Here is a 25,732-nt window from a genome sequence, read left to right on the forward strand (position 1 = left end):
TCAGCTGGCATTTGTTTGTCAGTTTCATTTTGAAATGTATATAATGAAGTGTTCATTTAAACTGCTTGGCGATAAGGAATTAAAGGTGTGAAATTCAAACCTTCTATGAGCTTTCTGGGCCATTTGACTCTGGGGCTTATTTCTGTGATCAACTTCTGCGAACTGTTTAGAATGGTCAGATCTTCTCAGCCATGTCCATAACTCCATGAGCCAGCTCCTTTTCCGGTGTGGTTTGTATCTGAGTTATCTGTAACTTGCCAGCGTTTGTACAGTACACCCTGTTCTGAGACCATGGAAAAGACACACTGTCTTTAAGCAGGGAGCTCACTGTGAAATTCACTTGGAATTCTGCCTTTGCTTTGGAAATCTGGCACTCTTGATTCCTGTTCATGCTTAGTAGGCATTTATTTGGTTTATCTGCTAACTATCAGTTATTTCTGTCTCTGATTCTGAGCCACTGAAAGCAACGGCTTTAACTTAGCTGACGCTGCAAATGCTGTGTGCGGGGTCCTGATTACCAGTGCCTTTGTGACTTAAGCTAAAATTCAGTTCCTCAGCACCCACCTGTTTCTATGACTTGTAGTTAAATGCCCCTAAGGTGAAGCGCCGTGTGAGGCAGAAACTGATTTAGTTCCCTCACAAACTATGCTCAGCACTGAATTTTCGAGCTGCCAAAGATGCCATATTCAGATGGACCTGTGCCAGGAAATGACATCCAGGAAAAGGAACTGCCTCCTGATGCAACCGCTCATTGTTCGTAACTCACTTTTTGGCAGTTGCCATATACTGAAATCCGTTCGTATCTTGTTTATTCTGCATTCTGGCTCAGAAGGGAGCCCGGACTGCAATCTCTCAGGGACTGAGCTGACCTCTGCCTATGCAGAGGATCTGTCCAGCCTGCTAGGCAGGGTATCGAGTTCTAAAGCAAACAGGCCACTAGGGGAGCCTTTGGCAACATTAGCGTGCTTACTCCTGTCCCTCCTCAGATCTCATCAGCCACAGAAAGGAATTAAACAGAATTTCCTGGGCTCATGAGCCAAAAAGCAGCTGCAACAATCATGACTGATGAGTTTAAGGGGACACCACCAGGGCTGAAAACTGACTGCCCGAAAAAGGACTTCAGCGGTAGAGAGAGATTCTTCTCTCCAACCCATGTATCCTGCCAGCAGAAAAATACCCGTCAGCCATAGAGCTCCCTATTGCTTGTAATAAACAAAGCAGGGTCTACTGCCACAATGGACAGACCTGCTCTGAGGGAGCCGCTGAGGGCCAAATTCCCCACTGAAGTAAATGGAGCCCCTCCTATGTAGTCAAGGGCTGGGGTTAGCTCTGCCAAGCTCATTCCAAGGGCCCACAGCAGTGACCTTCTCAGGCTGTGGAAATGCAAGGCCTATTTCTTCAGTATGATACAGGCCCTTTGTGCCGCTCCACTGACAAACAGGCCTTAAACTCAGCAGCCCTGGCCAGCTGAGAAGGGGAGTGGCCAGTGAAAAGGACTGGCAGGAGAGTCTCTCTGCTCTGGCTATTTCCTGGTGCTAGCTTGGGGCCATAGGCGACCCAATGTGAGTCAGGAGAGCTCTAATGCTGCCCTAAATGACTCCGGGGGCTGAACAAAGAATTGCAGAGCTACCAAGAGTGCATAAAAGCCAACTTTTCCTTTCTCTTTGGGTCCTGCCCTGAACACAGGCCCATCATGTGACCTCAGAAGGCTAAGGTGATGGTTGGTGGGGAGGTTGGGTAGAGAGATGAAGAAGAAACTGAGGATTAAGGTTAAATACTCCTTCATCCTGAGTTTTAGCCAGATGGCTCAGCCTCAACAGCCTCAGGGGAAATATTTATAAAACTGGTACGTTTCAGCTGCTGATGTAATTCCGGGTGTTAATGTCGTTTTAGGAAGTGCTGGGGATGGCTCAATGGCTGGACGTTAGACTTGAAGAAGGGCCTTTGCACGCGTCACAGTGAAATCTGCTTCTGAAAATCCTAGACTGCAAATATTCCAAACAGGAAATGCAAGCTACTGCCCGCAGTTCAGCTCAGGAGATTGGGGAGGGCCTCATTCTGGTCACCTGATCAGGCAAAACTCCCACTGGCTTGTATGGAGTCAGGAGTGCAGGACTGATGTCTCGAGGAAGGAGAGATTGAGTAAAGGGAATGAGACCAGTCAGATCTTTCCCTGTGCATTTCACAGAAATGGTTGCTAATGAAAGTCTCACTTCAGTGATCAGCAGAGCAGGCAGAGGGACTGGCTGGGAGAGGGACTGTCATATTGCCACAGCTCTTTCCCTTGGTGGTTGTCCTGTGTGTCAGGCTAGGGTGTAAGCTCCTCAGGGCAAGAATCTCATCTCGTTAAAGCACTATGTGCTCTTCTGCCATTCCTTAAATAACAGCCACTACCCTTGCCCTGGAATATGGCTAATAACGGGAGGTGCAGTGGCTAATCTCATAACCCCAATATGCCTCAGACAAGGAAAACTCCGCTGTGGGAAGATGGCGAGCGGTATGTTTATGGTGGCTTTTATGCTGAAGTCTGAAATTCTTCTCCCTTCGCTCCAGCACTGATGCTAGCAATGGAAGGGATGCTAGTGTAGACTGGACTTGTGTGTTTTTACTTTCCTGTCATCCGCCCTGCTCACAGCAGGTCTAGACAACATGCTGGTAAAGCACCAGCAACTGGTCTGCACCACTGGCACTACATCGATGGGGAGATCTTGTAGCTGAGGCCCAAAGGGTGGCCTCCCCAACCTACAGGGAGAGAAGACAACAGGATGCCCTTTAACTTACCTCACTTTTCTGAACCTCCCCACTGTCACCTTCCTCCAGCCGATGTAGCCTCTGCAACCACTGTTTTCATGCTTCTGGTTATTCTCTACCTCCTGCCTGGTTTCCCCAGTGCCAGCAGCATCACTTTCCCTGCAGCCAGTAGTCGGGGAAGGAAGTTCCTCCTCCAGCTAGAATAAGTTCTGGCCTTTTCCCTTGCATGCTGCCATGATGTTATCCCATAGCTATCAGTTTGCAGGCCTCACCTATGAAGAGCTTCTACCCTCAACCATGCGAGTGACACTTCCCCAGAAGCCAGTGACTTGCTCATTAGTGCACAGTGCAAAGCCCTGCTGTCCTGTGCAGCATCGCACAGGAGTGTTGGCAGAGCTCCAAGCGCGCTAGTAACAGGGTCGGGCGGGAGCGGGAGGTCAGCACCGGAAAGAAACCACATGATTCAAGAGCTATTCACAAAACTGATTGTCAATTCCTGTCAGGATCCCTCACTTCCTCGCCATTCAGGATTTCCCTGGCTAGCGGCGTTCCCAGGATTCTAATACAGTGCTCCAGGCAGGGAGAGGAAAGGTAACGGGCGGCATTCCTGCTCCCCCCGAAAGGGATCACAGCTGCCACTTTTCTCATCTTTCTTTTCCTTTCTCCTTCCACCTCTTCAACCTCCAGCAGTTGGAGGTGCTGGGAAAAGCACAATCCGCTATTGCCCCGCCCCAGTCGGAGTATTGGCTTTACATAGTAAAGGCACTGAGTCCAAATGCATTAGACCAGTGGTTCTTGGTGAGCACAGAATAGCTTCTGTTGCAATGGGGAAGCATCTGTCATTGTTCAAGCAGTGATTGCAGCCCAGGCAAGGATTCTTGAAGGGTTTCCAAGGGCTGTTTTGCCCCCTCTACAGAAGCTTCACTTCTTTGCTTGGCAGGCAAATTTCTTTTGGCGTAAATTCAACCCTGATCCATATTTGCATATGAAACCAAAATTGAAGGGGGGAGGGGAAGCAAACACACAGCATCCTGGGCTAACCTGCAAAGTGTCGTGGGGGGAGGGGTGTCTAAGAGCAGTGGGAGAGCAGGCAGGCAGGTAAATACATGGAAAGTCCAAAATCTAGGGACAGGATGCAAACAGCCCAGGTACAGAATGGAGGGGGGGGACCCTAATGCAGCATCCCCACAGTGCAGTCAAACATTTGCATTTCCATTTGTTTCTTAGCTCTTTCCCAATACAACTTCTCCATGTGCGCATGCCCTATGCAGTCGTTTCTAGAAGGAGAGGCAGGGTTGGCACTGTGGTGGGATGGGAGGGCTTCACAGAAGGATCTTGATCTCAACAAATTGCCCGTGATGTGAGACTAAAGACAAATCTGATCTTAGCATGGAACCTCACTTCTTTGCACTGAGGGCTGCATGGCACGTTGTGAATGGCTGGATTCCACACATCGAGGCGCAGGATAATGTAGCATTAGTTGGTTGATGCGCCTGGCAGAATAGTTCTGATTATTTGTGGCAATGCTTCATAATGTACACTGGAGTGTCCTGCCGGTTTGGAAAAGCAATGGGTTGGCGTGTGGAGACTTTGCTCTTGGAGCATTTCTGGGAAAGGGGAAGGCACTGTGCAAATCATGGGCCACGGCGTCGGCTTGGGCTGATGAGGCTCTTCTGACCTAGATTCCTTGGCCATGCCCTGTCTTGACCAGCAGGTGGCTCACTTGGCTCATTTTCTGTTGCATGGCCGGCTTGCTCCTTGGGATGCGACTGGGAATGGGCCTGTTGGGGAAAGCTTCCAGGAGATCTGTTAAGGCTGTGGGATTCCTCTGGAGACTTTTCATGGTTTCTAGCCCTTTAAAGGCCTCAGGCTGAGCCCCTCTTCTCACGGGGAAGCTGTTGCTGTACAGAGAAGCGGGGGGAGCCAGGAGACATCACCTTCATTTTTTTCTTAGGGGCTGATTTTCGAAAGGCAGCATAGAAACTGTGCATGTTGTATCTCTGGGTGGGTGCAGATGAGTTTCTAACTGAGTGTATAGGTAAATTTCAGTCACTGAAAATGTCTTTTAACGTCTGTCGGTCACAAGAAGGAACTAACTTCCCTTCCCTACCTAGCAGAGATTGGAACCAAAACCAATGTGGAAAACAACAATGTAGTCACGCTAGAGAAACCCAAAGAACACTGGGATCTAGTCTCACATCATAACCTGACCTTTTACCATCTGTTTCCAATATTCATTTCAGGTCGAGGAGGAGGAGGGAATTTGTAAATGAGACAGACTCTTGCCAAGAACTCCATGAGGAAGTGTGCATGCAGTGCAGCAGTTTATTAATCCACATTAGTGCACAGAAATCCCTGGGCTTTTGAGAGAGAGAAATATCTCTGACTACCCCAGGAGGGTCACTGCCTGCATCTCTTTCCCCATTTGCCATTTACAGTAACATATAAACAGCTGGTGCACCAGTGTGTCAAAGGGAAGTGTCTGCACAGAAGACTTTCCAGTGGAAACAGAGCTCAAAGCAGTCTGGATGATTCTCAGACTAAGCATTCAACACCTCTCACAAACCTCTCCACCTTCCCAGGACAGAGGAGTCCTTCAGTTCAGCTCTGGGGAGATGATGTTATCCAGCAGGGGATATGGGCACATGTGAGAGAGTCTCACTCTCACCTGAATTGCTGAGACATTATTTCCTGCCTGTGAATCTGGCTTCACTGCTGACAGCAGAAGCTTTGCAGGGGCAGAGAGTTGAGGGGAAGACCTCCACCTTTTCCACTCACCAGCTCTGTGGGGATCATCTTGATTTGACAAACACACACTTTGGCGTGCGCTTATCTTTCCTCCCTCATGAAACAACAGAGCTGGAGTAATAATTCCCTGCCTTTACTGACTCAGCCTCTGCATTTTGAGCAGTTTCATTGCTCTGCCTCAGCCAGTGTCACTCCTAAATACGACAGCAGCCTAAGAACTTGCAGCCCCTTAGCCCAAACTCACCTGTTCTTTTGGGCATCCAACTTCTCTGGCTTAAAGAAACGAGCCCTCCGCTATCCCCATGGACTCCAGGCACTCGCATCAGGGCTGAATTTAACCCTGTGCACTCTGAAGTCCGCTGCTGAAGTGTTTATGGGAAAGAAGGGTTAAATGTTCTTGCCCTGTGGTCTATGCCTCTTTTGGTACACAGACCCTGCTGAAATGGGGCAATTGCTGCCAGGCTGATCCACTCTGACCCTCTCTCCTTCTGAGTCAGAGTAGCAACTCAGCAGGTAATTCCCTTTCCCCCATACCTTCTTCTGGGGTTGTGGATGGATGAATGACACATCCTCCAAGGACAGTAACTACCAGCGCTTTCCCAAACAGAACAGTCCCATGGGGGACAGGAAGGCTGAGGGGGGGAGAGTAGCAGAACAAACAAATAATGAATTTTATTAAGGTGTAACCGAACGGGCGGGAGATCTACCTGGATGTCAGGAGATGGCTAAACTCAGCATAACATCTGGGAGCCTGCACAGTAAATGTAAAACCAGCTAACACTCAGAGATGGAACTGAACCAGGACACCGGGTCTAATTCGCCTTCCGGATCCCAGCAGTAGAGCTATGCTCAGTGATGGACCTGGGCCTGTCAGGCAGCAGATCTTGTCTGCCCCAGCCTGGAGCCACTTTCTGCCCAAGACAAGAGCAGCTAACACCCATGGATGGGTGCTACCTACGGCTACGTATCAGTCCTCATTGAGGGTTTTCAGACGTTCTCCCCACAGTGGTCCAGCACTGTTGCAGCCTCGCTGATGCTAGCACTGGTGGAAGTGCGTCCTGGGTGCTATTCATCCCTGTACAGAGGGCCAAAATGCTACTGGATGTCTAGGACTGGTGCTGGCCCTCTGCAAAGGGCAAATTTCACCCTTGGGAAGTGTAGAGGAGGCTTTGGAGAATAACTCATCTGCTCCTGGCAGGCACCAGGATGAGCTGTTCAGGAAATCCGCCAGTGATGTGGGCTAAGCTTTCCAGGATGGGTTCCCTCCCCATGAGACTGGAAAAGCTGCCTTTTAATGGCTGGGTTTGCACTACCCTCCCCTGGATCCTGAGGAGAACTGGCTAAGCAGGATTTTTTACAGAGCAATTACCATTCAAACAACCCTGCAGCACTCAGCCTTCACCCCGTGACAGGATGTTTGGCTAGGAGAGGAATCTAGCCTGGTAGTTCTGCAACTTGGACAGAGCTTTGGAAGTTGGGTGAAACCTCACTGAAGCTGGTGGATGTAACGGCTGCCCTTCAATCAGGATAAAAGTAAGAAGCAGCTAAGCTCCTTTTTCAAGTAAGACAGCTGAAACCATAGGGGTCGCCAACATATGCAAAGCCAGGCAGAAACTGAGCTGTGTGGGCAGAGAGGTTTCCCTGTGTATTATTTGATGGAGGTAGATGTGCCTCTGAGCAGAAGCAGACAGAGAAGGCAGCAGGAAAGTCAAGCAGACAGGAAGAGAAGCAGTGGTATTATGGCCCTGAGAAAAAGCCAAGAGGGAGAGCTTTTTGGATAGAGTGCTGGCTGGAAAGAGACTTAGAACTGTGAACCTCCTGTTTGATTCCTGCTGTGTTCAGGGAAATAGGACTTTGAGGCAATCATAGAATCATAGAACTGGAAGGGACCATGAGAGGTCATCTAGTCCAATCCCTTGCACTCGTGGCAGGACTAAGTATTATCTAGACCATTCCTGACGGGTGTTTGTCTAACCTGCTCTTAAAAATCTCCAATGATGGAGATTCCACAACCTCCCTAGGCAATTTATTCCAGTGCTTAACCACCTTGACAGGAAGTTTTTCCTAATGTCCAACCTAAACCTCCCTTGCTGCAATTTAATCCTGTTTATTTACAAAGAGTGTACATAAAGAAATATCTGACTGTCTCTGATTTCTCTCCTAACAGAGACAACCTGCAAGACCCTGAATGCTGTCTAATCAATCAGACCAAAAGAGAGAACTGCACACACTAATGTACAGATTCCTCCAGCAAAATCTGGTTTGTACCAATATACACCTTTAAAGTAAAACAGATGTGTCCACTCTCAGCAAGCCCTTCCCCCCACCCACGTAGACAGCGTTTCATCTCCTTCAGTCATGTGAGAAGCAAGACTCCACCTTTGGATTTAGACATGCATCCCCCTCAAGGCTCTTCACAACTCCAGCCCTGACTGCCTCCCTGCTTTCATTTGCAGAAGCAGTGTGGGCCAGTGGATTAAGCACAGGCCTAGGAGCTCCCAGTGTGGGTGTGGTTTGCTGTGTGACCTCAGGCAAGTCACTTCCGTTGTGCCCGAGCTTCCCGCTCTGTGAATGGGGACATTGCGTAGCAGGTGCGTGGGAGGATAAATTAGTTCATGTTGATCCCGTGCTCTGACAATCTACATTATTATTATTATTTCCTCCTTCACCCTGTCTCGCACCTCTGCGCTCCTCCCAGTTCTCTCAGCCAGCTGCTCCCTTTGCCAAATCCCTCTCTCTCGGTAGCTAAACACATGCCCATCTCCATGAGCCAGCCTTCACCTCCCTCTTCAAATCTCCCTGCTTTCACAAAGCCTCTGTTCCAAACCTTGTGGGCATTGCCTTTGTCCCTGGCCTATATTGTTTTTGCGGAAGCTCCACCGGAAGCTCTTTGGGGCAGGGAACAGCCATGTACACGTCTAGGCTACATCATCGTTACTGACACAAGCACAGCCCTAGGTGCCGCTGCCAGATGGCAGTGGATAAAATGGCTACACTGCACTCCAGTGTTGCTCCCTCTTGTTAAGCTTGCTTCCTTACCTCTTGCCTTTCTGATTCTTTTGGTCCTCTCCTGCCTTGGCATTGCAGTGAGGACACAGACCCTGCATACTGAAGGAGGCTCTGCCCAGCTCTACTTGGCACTTCAGGCATTTTTTGAGAGGGTTCCCTTTTCTCTTCTCAGGGTTAGACATTCCACCCTGATCAAGTGGCTGCTCCTCAGCTGACTGGAAGGAGGGAAGTTCAAAAGTTAAACGCAACGCTAGATTTCTCCACAGAGGTAGGCACAAAAAACCCACCTTCCTTTACAAAGGGAGATACTTTGAACCTGGCTGCTCTGTTCTTGTGTTTGGGGCACAAGAGGGTGGATGAGGGGGAAAGGTGGCTTGAAACCACCTTTGTGCCTCCTGTATTCTGGGGCTATGTAGGAGCCTGCCTGGCCCCAGGTGTAAATTAGAGCAACCTCCGGGCTGCTATAGTTTCTACTTTGCTTCTCATGGGCCCTGGGAACCAGAGAGTAGCCACAGGGCAGTGCACACCCTTGACACACACACTCAGTATGCAAGAGGTTGAAAGCAAGGCTTATGTTAGCTGTGCAGCAGGCAGGGAGACCCTCTGCATAGCAGGTGTTCCCGGGGGAGGAAGGGGGCCTTCCCACCTGTATTTAGACTCATCTCCACTGTCAGAGTTGTGTGCCACTGAGAACTGGGCCCTTTGGCACTACAATGGAGCTCCAGGGGCTAGGTAGCTGAAGCAAACACAGCCATCTCATTTCACCTGGGGAAACACGATGGGGAGCTACAGCTACCCCCTACCTTAAAATACTTGGCAGTTGGGCGTTAACTCCCCAGCCAGGCCTGGCCCACTCTTGAACTGCTGCTGGCTCTGAAAGTTCTCACTGGAACTCTTGCCTGCCTGCTGGGGCAGATGGTACAGCCCAGCCGGTTGCACTGGCCAATGGAGACCATGCTGGATATGAGTTATCTGACTTCTCTCGAGAAGGGAAAATCCTGTTCCCTCCCCTTACATGCTTTTTCCGGTGTCTGTGGTCTGAGTTCAGTGTCCTTGGGACAGCTAGAAAAGCCAAGATGAAAGGCCATTCTGAATCCCCACACATGCTGCTGTTGCCTGGGGCAGTGATTGCTAGGCGCTCTGGGGAAAGAGCCAGCAGGCTCTGGGGTGGTGATACGCTGTATGGGTGGCAGAGGGGTTTTAAAAGGGGATCAATATGTGGCTTGGGAGTTGGAAGCTAAGTGTCTTGTGGCAGCGCCCCCTTGGTTGCTTGGCTGCCTTCCTTGAGCTCAGGAGCACAGACTGATGGTGCATCGGCTGGCTGGGAGGCTTTGATTTGTGCTGTCACCATGGCTGATCTTTGTTCTGTTTAGGCCCTGATTCAGCAAAGCACTTACACATGTGCAAAAGGACTTTGTTGAATCGGAGTCTTAATCTGCGCCTGCAGACACGAGGCCCCAGCATCACTGCAACTGAACTTCCAGCCCACCAGGCTTAATAGTGCTTTGTCCCCTGCCAAAGCTTCTCCTCCTCCACCTCCCTGAGCAGCCACACATCACTCGGGTAACAACCCTACGTTGTGCCTCTCTAGCACCTTTCACCCAGGGAGCCCAGAGCATTGCTCCACAATCCCATCTGCACTACAACTTTAGCTGTCTTGGGGGATGGAGGTAGGGACGAGTTCCACCAGAGTTGTCCCCAGCCACAGTTACAACGTGGTTCCTTTTTGCAGCAGGGATGGGCTGTTGGTCGTGATGGCTGCCTACTCCTTTTTCTGTCAGAAAGGGGGAGAGAAGAAGTCAGAGCTCGCTGAGGAAACATGGGGTTTCCAGGATGCGCAGATAGGAAAATGCGACCCCGAAGGCTGTGTCTGGGCCAACTTTTCATCAGAGCCAAGTGTGATCAGGACGAACAACGCATGGACAGTAAGGCAGAAGGGACAGGCGCATCCACATTATTGGGCTCAGTAATTGCCTGAGAGTCTATGGCCTGTGCTACATGGGAGATAAGATGATCTAATGGTCCCCTTGGGCCTGAAATTCTACGAAGTCTTGAAGCTTTGAATCCCAAGGAACCGGTGATGCCGATTTGTCTGAATAAAAGGTGCATCTTTCTTAAAAGCATAGCACTGTGGGTTTGGAGGGGAAAAGGGGCCTGCGATCAACTGCTCTCAACAGGCATCACATCCCGCTTCATTTCCCCTTTAATACCCTGCGGGGACATGAGTGGATTTGTACAATCTCTTGTATAGACAAAGAGCTTTCTTCTAAGAATCAGCCCCTTGCCCTCTCATTCCACAGCACAGGATCTATTATTAGAACTCCCCTATTGGGGCAAGATCCATAACAACAGCAAAGCACACGCACCAGCCCCGCTGAGCTCTTAAAATATTCATCGAGTGAGGTGGTTTCCTTCCGAGGGGGCCTGCTAGAGCACAGAAAAGGGAGCGACGGGATTTCTGTGCTTCCTTCAGGTCTGCAGGGAAAACTGCAGCACAGCCTCAGCCAGAGGGGGAACCAGTCTTCGCCCACAACAGAACTAGCACTAAGGGTCAAGGGGTTTTCACCAGGACTCTGGTAACAGCCAGCTGGAATTTTAGCAGCTGTTCCAATGACATTGTGCCTGTGAATGAGCATAAGAAATTTCATCCCAAAGAGCGAGGGGGTTTTGAGTGTGGTTTAAGCCCCTGAAAACAAGGTCGGGGCAAGAAAATGCCTCCCCACCCCTAATATAACTCTCTCAAACTTGTCATTCTTATTGCTTATTATTTGTATTGCAGTAGCATGTAGGAGCCCCAGTCATGGCACTCCATGGCACTAGGCACTGGAGAAACACAGAGCAAAGACAGTCCCTGCCCCAAAGAGCTCACAGTGTTAATGTGCTTTGCTGGCATGCTTGGCTCCTGCGAAGTGCTGAGTGTTCCCAGCTCTAATTACCACTTATTGTTGTGGGAGGCAGGGAGCACAGCATCTTAAAGGCTCCACGTTCCTTGGCTGGCAAAGGAAAAATGCAATCAGAGGGAAGGTCTCTAGTCTTGGATCCGTCCATGCACGTAACTCCTATTAACTAGAACCTAATGGAAAAGACTTGCCAGGACCCTCCACTAGCTTTTCCAGGATCTCCCAGCAGCAGTCCAGACAAATGAGATGTCAGGCTGGACTGTGTTTATAAAGCTCACTGCTGTTTTGGGAAGGAAGTCACTGTAAATAACACTGCACCCTCTGGCTCTCACGCTAAGCTCAGTAAACTCAGCTGCACCAAGTTAAACGCAGCCACCTTCTTCAGCTTCCAGGTTATTGCAAGAGGAGGAGGGATTTCAGGGTTCTTTAAGATTTGCCAAAAAGACAGGGCATAAAGGAGTAACATATGAAGGGGCTCTAAGGGTCTAACCCTCCGTGCTCATCAACAGATTAACGCTTTTGCATTTTATTTGTTTTAAAATATAAACGCATTTCATGCTCATGGAATTAAAGAACTATCTGAAGCGACCTGAGCTAGCCCCACTGTGCGTAGGGGCCCGGTGAACTTCCCCTGCATAGCGTCAAAACATCTCAGTCCTCACCTGTTCTCTTGCGCTCCCTGCTATTTCAAGCTTGGGCCCCACACACGGCTCTGCCAATGCACCTCGGCCCTCCCGCTGCTCCTGTGCATGCCCTGCTGCTCCAGTTCTGAGGAGCCCACATAGCTTTGCCAGTGCACCTCAGCACTGACCTTGTAGTATCCCCCACTGCTCACTCATGAGTTCCTCCTACATAGCTCTGCCCATGTATTTCAATCCTGACTTGAGCTGTTGCATCTCCTAATGCACCTCAATCCTAGCCTGCAGCATCCCCTTCTGCTCTAGCTCTGTGCACCTCAGAAACTCTGTCAGTGCATCTCAGTTCTGGCCTGCAGCACCTTCAACTGTCCAGTCCGCCAGGCTGCCAACAGACCTCAGTCCTGAGCCACCGCATCTCCTGCAACTCCAGCTACTCAATACACTGTACGTTCCTCTGGTATTGCACCGGCACAGATCCCAACAGACGTAACTTATTCAGGCAAGATGGCACAGTAACAAACAAGGCCCCGGACAGTTGAATAGAACAACTGCTTTTGTGGCTGTGCCGCCTCATTGCCCATGAAAGAGGTAATTGTGGCAGGACTTTCAGGAGTATTTTGTTCTGCTTTTGGTCTGTGGCAACTGCCTTAATAGCATTTGCATTAGCCAGCTTTAACCTCCCAGCCCCAGTAGCAGCTCTGATCCTGTCCCACCTGTTACTGGCAGCACCAGAGTGTCAGTTTATGATGGTGACAAAAGGCTACATCTAATCCCATGTAATGGCAATAAATAGTAGCATGCAGTAGAAAGCATGTCTGAGTAATCGAGTGATGAAAACGGGCTAGAATAAGTTACTTACGGTTCTCCCTTGTCTGCAGCCTCAAGGGACACAGACCAACATCACGCAGCCTGTGAAGGGAGACTTGGCTATGAGACAGTGGGTGTGTCTCCACTGAAATGGGAGGTGTGATTGTAACGGGTTGACATATGTGAGCTGGCTTTAAGCCAGACAGTCTGCTTCTGCTCCCCAGTGTGACACGGGCCACTTCTTGCAATAGGGGGTGTTTTTCTTACAGCCCCAGCTCTAGGGTCAGGGGTTACAGGAGAATCGCAGCTTTCATTGCCCTTCTGAAAGCAGGGAAAAGTCTGAAAACCTGACCCAAGTGCCCCCTAAAGGCTCAGAAACCAGAAGGCAAAGAAAAGAACTCCAGATGTATTTATTTATAAAAAATCTCCAAGTCTTGGGGGCCTGGATCATTCGTTTGAGTGTTTGGGGTTGGCAATACAGGTAATGTGACACCTTACTCCACTAAACTGCTCCCTCTGAGTATCCAGAGTCAGAGCTGCTGACTAGAGGGACTGAACCCCACCTATGGTAGGGGGAGCTGGAGTCTATTCTGACTCTCAAAACACCGACAACCTTTGTTACTCGGTTCCATATTCCTCCCTGAGCATTACCTTGGAAGACAGTGAATCTCTATTACTGGTGGTGAGGATGACTGACTCAGAACGAACCTAGCTTGACTCTCAGGACCCAGGCTGAATTCGGGACATGGGCAGCTAGGGCTTGCAAAGGGAGCATTTTGGACCCGAGTCAGAGAAATAAATGACATAGAGGCCATGATGACATTTGTACACAGTCATCCCATTCAGAATGGAACTGCCCCTCCAAGTTACTGTCATGGTTGCTGTCTGAACTAATGGAGATTGAGGGAGAGGGAAGGAAAAGGGCCAGCTGAACACAACAGTCCTCCTCTCTCCTCATTTTCTCTCTGTCCTCAGTATCATCTGTCTGTCTGGATAGGCCTTTATCCTGCCTAGCCTCACTGTGGTATGAGTACTTCTCGGAAGGTCAGTTTCAAACCAGGCTAAGCTTCCCTTTCAGCTGGGAGGCCAGCTCTTCAGTTGGTGTGAGTCACTGCAGCTCTGTTCAATGGAGTTATGCCAACTGACACCTGCTGAGGATCTGCCCATGCTTGGGGAGGGAAGAAATACTATCTCAGTCTGTCTACCTGCATGAGGGCAGGGTTGATTTCATTGTACCTTAGGAACACAGGTCTAGTGTCTGTCCTGAAAAATCCCCCGTGACAGTGATTCAGTCTCCCTTGGCAACCAAGCTTTTATAAAGTTTTTTTCTGAGATCTAGCCTGATTTTTCAAAGTTGCATTTTAAATCTTCTGAGCATGTTGATTAATGGAAATAATTGGTTCCTTCACTCAGCCATAAGCCAGTTGCTATGACAGTGTTTGTATTTTTGCTTTGTTCTCATGTTGAATTTGTTTTATGCGTCCCATAGTTTCTAGGCACTAATAAATCAGGGGTCTTTCTTTCTACATCCTCTGGGGAAGAAGCACATTACTGAAGAGCCAGGCTCCACTTGCAAAGCAGGGGTCAGTGCAGACAGAGTGCTGCAGGGTACCAATCTCTACATATGAGCCCTTCCTAGGAAAGGGAAGTTTTGGCACGTTAAAGTTAACTACCTAGCTTAAAAAGAACAAGAGCTGAGCCCACAGAACTGGGATGATCCGGCACCCGAATGAGTACATTAGTGCTAATGATAAAAATACCTCTGCTGGAAGGAAACCATCAGTGCCTTTTGGCCCCTTTGGGCTGGTTATACTAACCCAAGCAGCTACAAGGCCTTGTGGGGAGACCCCAGTGGTAGGGCACCAGGTATGGACACAGGCAGCATATCAGGGTGGTGTCAGGGATGGACAGAGCATGCCTATCCCCTGGCTATTCTGCAGAGCTGCAATGGCCCTGGAAGGCTATTGCAGCAGTTGCAATGTAAGGCAGCCTTCAGGCTTGCTCTGACCTGCATCTTGGACCGAGCCGACTCCCAAGAGCCTCGGGCTAGGGCAGGCATATTGCCACCCCTCTCCATCCTGTGACAGGTTTTGTACCAGGGCAGGGAGGAATCCAGGGTGCTATACTTGCCACACACCAAACAGATGTAACACATGGAGCCTTGTATTTCTGGGGTGAGCTGTTCCATGGCGGTTAGCCCCTATTTGATGACTCTAACCTCTGTCTGTGTGCACTGGAAGGGAGGAGTATCACTGAGCAGCAGGGAGTATTATGGTGGCGTATTTTTTCTTTATTTTTATTTTTCCCTGGTTTTTTTTGCGTTGTTTGTATGGAAGATGTTAATAAAACAATGAGTATGGAAAAGACTGAAAGGTGAGTCTACACAAAACAGACTCTGATCACTGGTGTATTTCCACTCAAAGGCTGAAAACTACCCCCTACTCCCACAGCACATTAGGGCAATGTGATTTTTCCCAGGCTGCTGAATTCTGAGTGACCCGTCAGGATACAAACTGCATCAGTTCCCTTCTTCTAATCCCGCTGGCCTAGGGCATTCCATTCAAGGCCATGCTTCCATGTCCCCTAGCAGGGCTGGAGGGATGTGGAACCAGGCATGGAGGGGTTAAATGGCTGGGGAGCAGATACAGCTGAGGCTCATTTTCAACAAGGGCCAGCGGCTGTTGCCATGTATAAAAGGAAGCAGGACAATACAAGCTGTGGGTAATGGGGGTAGGGAGCAAGGAGTGAGCAGAGTTAATTCAGGAAGCGTGAGGGCCCTGCTGTTTGTGGGAAGCTGTTGTTTGTACCCAGAGAGGGAAGGAAATGAATTTGATGTGATCGCTGTTTATATCCTGAGAAGGGGAGGAACTAGAGTGCTCTTGTTTTATGAGAATACTGGTCATGTCACTAGGAAGGGAGAGCCCAGACTGAGACAGCTGCCTTGCAGACTAGGGTACACAATTCTCAGTGTAAAAGAGCTCAGGGAGACTATGTGAGCACAACATGCACAGACCCTACAGCACCTGTATCTTTCTCCTCCTAGTCAAACCTCCACTAGCCTAGGAGAGTCACATTCAGCTTTCCAAAGAAATATCTCTTTTGAACAGGAATGATCTGAAGGGCCTGGCCCAGGGGAGTAGGTAGCAAGCTGACTGGTGGGTCAGGTCCCAGCAGCTCTCAGTAAGAGCACAAAAAGAAAGCAGAGAGCCCTAGAGAATGTTACTATGGAAAATGCCTGGCTGATTAGCAACACTGGCTCCAGTCTGCTCCCAAGGTACCATCTTATATAGTCCTCCCTCTCATTAAGAGAAAACCTCTTGTGATCCATAATAGGGCAATGCCAATGTTTGCCTTGAACAATGATGGAAAATCCCTGCCTTTGGGGCTATAAGAAAAAATGAGACTGTGGAATTAATCTCCCAGGGGAAGTTGCAAAGTTGCCATCAGTGGCTTTTGGGCAAGACTAGACTAGACACCCATGTATTAGGGACAATTTAGGCATAATAGAATCAGTCCTGCTGTGGTGCAAGGGGACCTACAAGCCCAGTCCAAATGCTTTTGTTATCTGCCTAGAATTATCTTCACCTGCTATGCTGACTCATTGAAACTCCTTAAAACTTCCCACCCAAAGTGTGATGGCCAGGCTGGACTGAAACAACTCTTCCTCTGTGTGCTTTGGAAAAGAAAGGTGGAGGATTCCTTCTCAGACATGCATTAAGCAACAGCAGCTTCTCCCTACGGACAGGTTAAATCCTGCTCTGTGTAAACTGCAGAACTAGAGCCAGATGCACATGCAGAGTCAGGGGCAGCAGTCTTCCCCCAAGTGGACTTGACTGATTTAATCAGAAAAACAGAGAAAGCTCCCAAGCATGTAGAAGAGGCATATTTTATGCAACCACTGAGATTCCACCCCATCTCCCAGTAGGCTGGGATGGCTGTACATACACAGTCTCAACCCCTGAGGGGCGGAGTGCTGTGCACAGCAGGTGCATGGCAAACCGCTGAGAGGATTTGCAGGAAAAATGAGGCTGGATGCACCAGAGAATCCTTTTGGATTATGGTCCTTTATCACCGAAGCTGCAAACACTGCAATTGTAATGGCAGACAGCTCCACATTATCGGCCAATATGTACCAAGAAACAGCATAGCTGATGCCTCCCTGGCTCGCCCATAGAGTGGGGGATTGAATCTGGGAAGACTAGAGGGCATAGCCAGTGGAACTCTGTTTGCATGGATCTAGCCGCTAACACCTATCCTCCACAATGGGGAAGCAGTGGCTACAGAACCAGAAGATTCTGTCCACTGGATCTCTTAACTCCATGTGCATTTACTAAGACTTTGCAAAGGGGTGAGGATTTGTGGCTCCCCAGGGATTTTTAGATTTAATCTAAACACAGAGTTAGGGTCTGTGACATGCATTTGTATTGGCAAGAAATGTTTAATGAATGTGTAAGTGCAGCGTGTAACAATGGGGAAGGGTGTGTGTATATGAAGCACTGTTTTCAAAATATACCCCAAATGCTACACAAAATACATCAACTGAGAGACAGCAGAACATGGTTTGCATTAGCATGTGCCCTGGCAGCCAGCATTTCACCATGGGTTGGTATAAGTACCGTGCCATGGCATATGTTGTAAGTATAGGAAATACTGTAAGGAAGTCATGTACAGCGGTACAGTAGATGTTAACCTTAGCGGTGCAAGCTCTGCACATCCAGCAATGTCTAGGAGGGATCAGGCAAACTTTAAGTTTCAGACTTTCAGGGGCAAATCCCTTGCTAACAACACATGAGTTGGGGTTTGTGTACAGACACTGGGATCACATACAAATAAATGGGGAATTTGCAACCGTTCCCCTTAATTGCATGGCTCAGCTATGCTATTCCACAAAGGTTTTGTGCGTATTATTCACAATGAGTTCCCGAGGCATATGTTAGCTCCTTTTCCAGGTCACCTTCCCAGACTACTGTACCTTCAACCCATTGCTTGGGTCTCACTACCTAATTAACCCTTTATAGAAGTTAGAAGAGACCTAAATTAGATGCCAACACAGTCCAGTCAGTAGGACGTATGGGTGTTTCCTAAAGCTTCTTTTTATCTCTCATTCAACAGCCTTCTAGCAGTTATTCTCAACGTAGCAAGCAGTCAAGTGTCTGTTTACAAAATGGAGGGGGGGAAATCCTTCCAGTTTGTCTGATTTTAAGTCACCCTGTGAATGAAAAATCAAGTCCCCGCAGCTGCCTTTCCAGATAACCAATTAGAATGTAAAATCTTACCTTATTTAGTTGACCTTCCTACTATCCATGTCTTCAGATGTTCAGCTGTGTACACATCAGAGCAAATGTTTCTGAGGAACAGGAGAAAGGAAAAATAACAAAAATTGGCTATGCTTTAATTAGTACATTCACTGTGCGGACCGCTCTTTAAATCTACCTGTGACCACAGCTGCCAAGGAAAAGCACATGCTGAAAGGGCCTTACTCGGCGGGCTGGGGACCTGGCTTTCCAGAGCCTGGCTTGATGGACACGAAGGCAGGAAACTCATCTACATTGGGATTTAACCACTTGTGTGAATCATGATGTCTACATCAGGGGGTTGCAGCAATCCCACTGGCTATAGTCCCAATGCAGACAAGGCCTAGGAAGCGGCCCTACTTCTCAAAGTGGTTTCTCTCTTATTTTTAAAAAAACAACCCGATTTGCACATGCTGTGGAGAAGTGCAACAACCCCACTTTTGTCAAATATCAGAGGGGTAGCCGTGTTAGTCTGGATCTGTAAAAGCAGCAAAGAATCCTGTGGCACCTTATAGACTAACAGATGTTTTGCAGCATGAGCTTTCGTGGGTGAATACCCACTTCGTCGGATGCAAGTGGGTATTCACCCACGAAAGCTCATGCTGCAAAACATCTGTTAGTCTATAAGGTGCCACAGGATTCTTTGCTGCTTTTACAACCCCACTTTTGACAGCTTGAACCCAGCAGGCTCAGAGGATTCACTGGCTCCCTCAAGAATGAAAATACAATTCAGTTACCAGCCAAATTGGAGTTTAAATCAGTGAAACTTCCCTATTAGATGCTTTAAGACCAGAGGGGAAATTTGGTACTGTATTTTTAGATGATTTGTTTAGTTTATCTTGTGTTTCTTAGGTTTACTCACCATTGCCTGCAGCTGAATGTTATCCCTATGTCCCTGAACCCCGGTCAAATAAATTTCCTCTGTAGTCCTAACAACTGCTGGTGGATTGCAATCTCCTGACCTGCAAAATTCAGCCAAGGCACTTATTTTAGCAGCTCTTTGAGCTTTCAGACCAACTGGAACATCATGGACTGTTTTTTCCCTTTGTCCCAGGAGAAAATATTAGCAGAATGGAAAACAAGAACTAGCTGGTGCAGCAACTTTAACTGGTTTAATTCATTAGTCCACTGTACTGCTACGACAAGCATAATCCCTCCCCACTGCAACCATGGTGCAGATCTAGGCCCTTTCTTTTTTTTTCTTTGGCTTTCCACTGAATTATTGAGTGATTGGAGCATAAGGCAAGGGGGGAGGGATAGCTCAGTGGTTTGAGCATTGGCCTGCTAAACCCAGCATTGTGAGCTCACTCCTTGAGGGAGCCATTTAGGGATCTAGGGCAAAAAAAATAGTTGGGGATTGGTCCTGCTTTGAGCAGGGGGTTGGACTAGATGACCTCCTGAGGTCCCTTCCAACCCTGATATTCTGTGATTCATGAGGACCATCACTGGCTCTGCCACTGATTTATGTGCAACCTTGGGCAAGTCACTTTGCTTCCTTGTGCCTCAGTTTCCTCATCAATAGAATGGCACTATTATTAATACTTGCTTCTCTCACAGAGGGAGTTGGGAGACTTGCTTATTTAATGTTTGGGAAGCAGTTTGAGATGGTCAGATGACAAGGCCTATATAAATGCAAAATACTAATTATTATTATTATTAGTGTCCAGATAAAGAAGGGAAAATTTGACCACACTCATTTACTGCATCATTTCCTTCTTTGACAATAAGGAGCTCCACTGACGTGCCAGGCTGGAAACAAAGCAGCATTCCCACATGTGTGGCAAAATACATTGCCCCCAGTAGGGCACCAGCCAGGCACACGGATCTAGGAAGGAAGGATGCCCACCTAGAAAGTTCCTGCTCTTTTATTTTGCTTCTTTGCCCTCCTGCTCTTCTGTGGCTCACTGGCTGTGCAGCCCAAAGAGCCAGAGCCCAGTGCTTCAGATTTGCTGCGTTTACATGTGTGGCTCTGCCCCAGGAGGAGCTTAAAACAAAAGACCCATCAGGGCATGCTCGCCTGAACTAGCAAGCCAAGAGGTAGGATTGTGCAGGCCTGCTCTTCTGAGGTGGAAAGTAATCGATTTTGAGAGGGCAACTCATTGGTTGGCTGGAGGATGGAATTCAACTTTCCAACCCACAGGCATCAACAGCCTTGATTCCAGCCCGTGAACTGGAGCAGCGAGCACTGTCCCACCCCAATCCCCTATAGGAGGATTCTGGACCATTGCAGATGCATACGTGAGGCTTGGGAAAGGCCAGTCCCTAAGGGCTCACTCCACACTGAGCCATATAGACCTGGCAGAGGCCCCTTGTTGGGGTTGTGCGGCTCATGCATCCTCCCAGCCAGGGCTATCGCTGGATTAGAAGAGGAGAAGAGCGACAAAAATGAGTAAAGATCTAGAAAACATGACCTATAAGGGAAGATTGAAAAAACTGGGTTTGTTTAGTCTGGAAAAAGAGACGACCGAGAGGGGACATAATACAGTTTTCAAGTATATGAAAGGTTGTTACAAGGAGGAGGAAGAAAAAAATGTTTTTCTTAACCTCTGAGGCTAGGACAAGGGCTTAAATTGCAGCAAGGGAGGTTTAGGTTGGACATTAGGAAAAACTTCCTAACTGTCAGGGTGGTTAAGCACTGGAATAAATTGCCTGGGGAGGTTGTGGAATCTCCATCACTGGAGATTTTTAAGAGCGGGTTAGACAAATACCTGGCAGGAATGGTCTAGAATAATGAATACTGCCACCAGTGCAGAGGACTGGACTAGTTGACTTCTCGGGGTCCCTTCCAGTTCTGTGATTCTATGATTAACATGATGCAAAGGCCTTCCAGGCAGGGGTGACTTTCACACAATGGGTTCCCCTTGTAACTACAGGAGTCTCATTCTGGGCTTTGTGTGCGCAGCTAAAGTAACTGATCCAGGAATACTGGCATTTCAGATCTTTATCTGGTACACTTCTACCCCAATAGAACGCTGTCCTTGGGAGCCAAAAAAATCTTACCGCATTATAGGTGAAACCGCATTATATCGAACTTGCTTTGATCAGCTGGAGCGCGCAGGCCCCCCGGAGTGCGACTTTACCACGTTATATCTGAATTTGTGCTATATCGGGTCGCGTTATATCGGGGTAGAGGTGTACCTTTATCTAGTGAATTTAATGGGCAGCTATTTCAGGACACACACTGGAGATGTTCCTGCAGATCTGATTGTCTGAACCTGATTGTGAATGAATTACACTAGCATTTCCTTCAGCAAAATACACATCTTTTTTGTGCCCCGTTCTCTGACATTACTGGGTGGTAGCTGAACATGTGGAATTAATGCAGTGATCTCAGCACGGTTTCAAAATGAACAGATATTCCAAAAGTCCTGGAACTATTCTGCCATAATTCAGCATTATTTTGCACAACAGATGCTTTGGTATCACTTCTGATCCAGAAAGGAAATCCCTTTTGGTTAAGTCCATGTGACAGCCGCTTGGAAAAGGTCAGCCTCACACTTCTTGATTCATGGGCAAACAATGGACTGAATTCAGCCTGATGTACACAGTAATTGCCTTATCAGCTCAGACCAGTCACCCAGCTAGTCCTATATCCTGCCTCCAATAATAGTCAGCACCAGCTGCTTCAGATAAAAGTGCAAGAAATCTTGCAATGGACAGTTGTGGAATATCCCCGCCCCCCACAGTCAGTCATTGTCCTGAAGCAAAAAGTATATGCTATTCATTATAAATGTGACAAGCAACAAAGCGTCCTGTGGCACCTTAAAGACTAACAGATGTATTGGAGCATAAGCTTTCATGGGTGAATACCCACTTCGCCACCCACAAAAGCTTATGCTCCAATACATCTGTTAGTCTTTAAGGTGCCACAGGACTCTTAGTCTGGATCTGTAAAAAGCAACAAACACGGCTCTCCCTCTGATTATAACTGTGGATATTCATCTCCATATATATGCCTGATCTGTTTTTAAAATCTACTAAACTCTTCGTCTCGGTGATATCTTGTGGCACGAGTTCCACAGGTTAGTTATGCTCCGTATAAAAAGCGACTTTGCCAAAGTCAATGGAGCTATACCAGGGATAAGTTGTGCCTGCATTGCCATCACCAACAAATCCAAGTATTACAGCGCTCTTATGGGAATGCCCTCACGCAGTGACTTATGATTTGTAACATTTCTAGTGGAGAGTGGGCACAGAGAAGTGACACAAAGGTCTCAAAGCCTCATCCCAATGTAAATGCAGGGTTGCATTATAAGGAATTTAGCAAATCATAGTGCAAGCCATGGAACTGTATGGGTGAAAAGCAGACAAATACACCCCCCCTAGGGTGAGACACAGTGAAATGTTTGCAGCCAAGGAATAAATAGTTTAAAGTGGGGAGGAAACCACTTAAACCACTGGCCCTAGACTGGTTGATTTCTGGAATAATGTTACTACCCAGGTATAGAAATGATCCTGAGTAGCTGTATACACAATTCTTAAGCATCCCTAGGAGGCAGTGTACCTCACTGGCATGCTGTGGAACTGACGAGCTTCTGATAACTGCTACCTTGTTAGGATCTGGGACTAGTCCAGTCGCAGAAATGACACAGACAAAATATTATCCTGGGGATTTGTGGAATTCCCACTTAGCCCAATTGACAGTGAGGTTCCTCTCGTGAAGTCTTTCAAATACCCAGACTGCTTTGACTGATTTGCCATGAGTCCCATGAATCAGATCTGATGGCTGAATTTGGTGCTAAGGCACTCTTGTAGAAACTGCTGGATTGGGGGGTTTGAGTCTTGTGAACCGCTGAAGACTAAGGGCAGGGCCGGCTCCAGACCCCAGTGCGCCAAGCGCGCGCTTGGGGCGGCATTTTGCCGGCAGGGCGGCAGGCGGCTCCAGCGGACCTGCCGAAGTCGTGCCTGCGGGAGGTCCACCGGAGCCGCGGGACAAGCGGACCTCCCGCAGGCATGACTGCGGAGGGTGCGCTGGTCCCGCGGCTCCAGTGGAGCAGCCGCAGACGTGCCTGCGGGAGGTCTACCGGAGCCGCGGGACCAGCGGACCCTCCGCAGACACATCTGCAGGAGGTCCACTGGAGCCGCGGGACCGGCGACCGCCAGAGCTCCCCGCGCGGCGCGCCGCCCTGCTTGGGGCGGCGCAATTCCTAGAGCCGCCCCTGACTAAGGGGTGCTGAGATTGTATCAGATCTGTGTGAAAAAGGTGGGGGGCACAGCTCCACAGAAATTGGAAGGATGGTCCAGTGGTTAGGAAAAGTCTGGGACTCAGGCTCAATTTTCTCTTTCTTCCACAGATTTCCTGCATGACTTGAGCAAGTCACATAGTTTCTCTGTGCCTCAGTTCCCCACCTGCAAAAGGGGATAATATCTCTGCCCTAACTCACAAGAGAGTTTTGAGGCTAAATACATTAAAGACAGTTAAGTGCTCAGAATAGAACCAGGACTATATAAGTACTATAGATACACAGGAAATTTCAGGAAATTTGAAAGCATTTTTCATTTTATGTTTTAGGATGGTCCAGTTTTAATGTTCAGAATGTTCTACAGAATTATACTCAGACAGAATTTTTCTGATTTGAAATACGCGCATTTTGAAAATTGAAACATTCCAACTCACCATGTGACTAAAATGACCAATCAAAAATTTTCAAATGGAACATGTCAATATGGAAACAGAAAAGAAAGCATTTTTTCAGAATAAACAAAAGCTTAATTTTTTTGTTTAAAAATTCTGTTGAAATTTTTTTGAAAAATTTCCAAAACCATCAAAAATTAAAACCAGAAAGTCTTTGTGTAAAAGTCTGCTTTTTAAAAAAAAAAGCCAGATTTCACTGAAACTGAAAAACTCTAAGCAGTTCTGATGATGAGAGAGCTCAATTCTAGTGTAAGTTCAAGCTGATGACATCTAGCACTGACATCGACAAGAAGAAAGTTGTGGTTTCCTCAAAATCACCAATGGTGGCATCAATGTTGGGTGCGTCGTGCCATTCCCAGAGGAGCCCAGTTTTGGGGAGATTCATATTCTGATTTGATCTGGGTTATTAGGTTTTGGTGCCTTCATTATCAGAGATATCCATGGTTGGAGTCCATCTACCTTACCCATGATACCCATTTCCGTAGGTACTTGAGCTTTCACTCTACTCTTTCATATGTGAAACATGTTCTCAATGAACATTACGAACTGGGTGCCTGGCTCATTAGTGCCAGTGTGGAGCTTTGCCTGGGGTACTTGGTGTTTCCTGTTGTGGTTGAGATGGCTGAGTATCACTGAGATAGATGACTGGTGTCTCTAGAGCAGTGGTTCCCAAACTTGTTCCACCGCTTGTGCAGGGAAAGCCCCTGGGGGGCCGGTCCAGTTTGTTTACCTGCTGCATCCACAGGTTCGGCCGATCGTGGCTCCCAGTGGCCGCAGTTCGCTGCTCCAGGCCAGTGGGAGCTGCTGGAAGTGGTGGTCAGTACGTCCCTCAGCCTGGGCCGCTTCCAGCAGCTCCTATGGTGGGGGGAAAGTGGGGCAATTTGCCCCAGGCCCTGCGTGCCCTGGCTGAGAATCCCTTCCCTGGCTAGAGGTGCCTTTTTAATTTTTACTCACCCGGCGGCGGTCTGGGTCTTCGGCAGCACTTCAGTGGCGGGCCCTTCACTTGCTCCGGGTCTTCGGCGGCACTTCGGCAGCGGGTCCTTCAGTGCTGCCGAAGACGCAAAGTGAGTGAAGGACCCGCCGCCGCCAAAGACTTGGAGTGCTGCCTGGTGAGTACAAGTGCCGCAGCGGGTGGTGCCTTTTTTTATGTCTGCTCCCCTGCTTTGCCCCAGGCCCTCTGAATCCTCTGGGCGGCTCTGTCTCCCATTGGCCTGGAGCAGCGAACCGCAGCCACTGGGAGCCGCGATCGGCCGAACCTGCAGATGTGGCGGGTAAACAAACTGGCCCGGCCCACCAGGGGCTTTCCCTGCACAAGCGGCGACCCCAGTTTGAGGAACACTGCTCTAGAGACCTTCAGTGAAACTGCATTTGCAGCGTGAATGAGACCAGGTGTTGCGCCTCAACCCATATGTCCTGGTCACCAAAGTAGTGTCCCTCACTAGAGAGAAGAGGCTTGAGGAGTCTTCAGGATGCTGGTTACTCATAATTCTGTAGCTCTTTCAAGTTCACAGATTGGGAAATGTAGCTTGTGCTTCACAGTTACCACATAAGGTCTGTCTTGGCCGGCATTCAGCAGTCATGGAATGGACTGCGTACTGCATTACATGCAGCATCTCTTTATTAAACAGGAGGGTTCTTTCACTGCTTAGTGCAGAACTCCATAGGCTGCATCTGGCTTGCAGGCTGAGCTTGGAGTTTTCCCCTCTCTAAAGGACTCACCTTAATGCTATTTCATTGGGGCAACATACTGTCTAGGTCTACATCTTATTTGATGTGCACTTGTGAACTCATCCATCCCAGAAGAATCTAGGCACCAGTGAGACTGCTCCTATGAGTAAGGCAAGCTGGATTTGGTTCACATTTTGTGGACCTGAGCAAATGGAAACATTTCCCTTCCTCCACCCCTTTTCACCTGTTGTGAGATTCATACGATCTGCACCTCCATAAGGC

General features: G+C 48.4%; 3 protein-coding genes across 11 annotated transcripts in view; 2 read left to right on the forward strand and 1 right to left on the reverse strand.

Annotated features, from left to right (window-relative positions):
• LOC120380751 (adenosine deaminase-like) overlaps window positions 1–10,311 on the forward strand; it is a 95,264-nt gene extending 84,953 nt beyond the window's left edge. Inside the window, exon 12 of the mRNA XM_039498689.1 lies at window positions 10,241–10,311. The gene's annotated coding sequence lies outside the window, so the exon portion shown is untranslated. The remainder of the gene's footprint in view (window positions 1–10,240) is intronic.
• Window positions 1–25,732, forward strand: part of LOC120380750 (adenosine deaminase-like) — an 81,354-nt gene that overhangs the window by 39,166 nt on the left and 16,456 nt on the right. The window contains exon 12 of one of the 4 annotated variants that reach the window (XM_039498684.1): window positions 10,241–10,264. The exons of 2 other annotated variants lie outside the window; for them this stretch is intronic. The gene's annotated coding sequence lies outside the window, so the exon portion shown is untranslated. Of the gene's footprint in view, window positions 1–1,893; window positions 2,408–10,240; window positions 10,265–25,732 lie in introns of those variants that run through there. One more of the 4 variants, XM_039498685.1, reaches the window with a different exon arrangement.
• The window catches only part of PKIG (cAMP-dependent protein kinase inhibitor gamma), a 50,693-nt gene that overhangs the window by 4,390 nt on the left and 20,571 nt on the right, over window positions 1–25,732 (reverse strand). For 3 of the 6 annotated variants that reach the window (XM_039498695.1, XM_039498690.1, XM_039498692.1), the window contains exons 2-3: window positions 18,130–18,200; window positions 8,539–8,723 (exon numbers count right to left, since the gene is read on the reverse strand). In XM_039498695.1, the coding sequence (XP_039354629.1) occupies window positions 8,539–8,690 (152 nt within the window). In that variant the 5' untranslated portion in view covers window positions 8,691–8,723; window positions 18,130–18,200. Of the gene's footprint in view, window positions 1–8,538; window positions 8,724–9,154; window positions 9,283–9,311; window positions 9,412–18,129; window positions 18,201–19,009; window positions 19,110–25,732 lie in introns of those variants that run through there. The other 3 variants (XM_039498693.1, XM_039498691.1, XM_039498694.1) reach the window with 3 other exon arrangements.

Source organism: Mauremys reevesii, linkage group 13 (assembly GCF_016161935.1).
Source record: "Mauremys reevesii isolate NIE-2019 linkage group 13, ASM1616193v1, whole genome shotgun sequence".
Lineage (NCBI taxonomy): Eukaryota > Metazoa > Chordata > Testudines > Geoemydidae > Mauremys > Mauremys reevesii.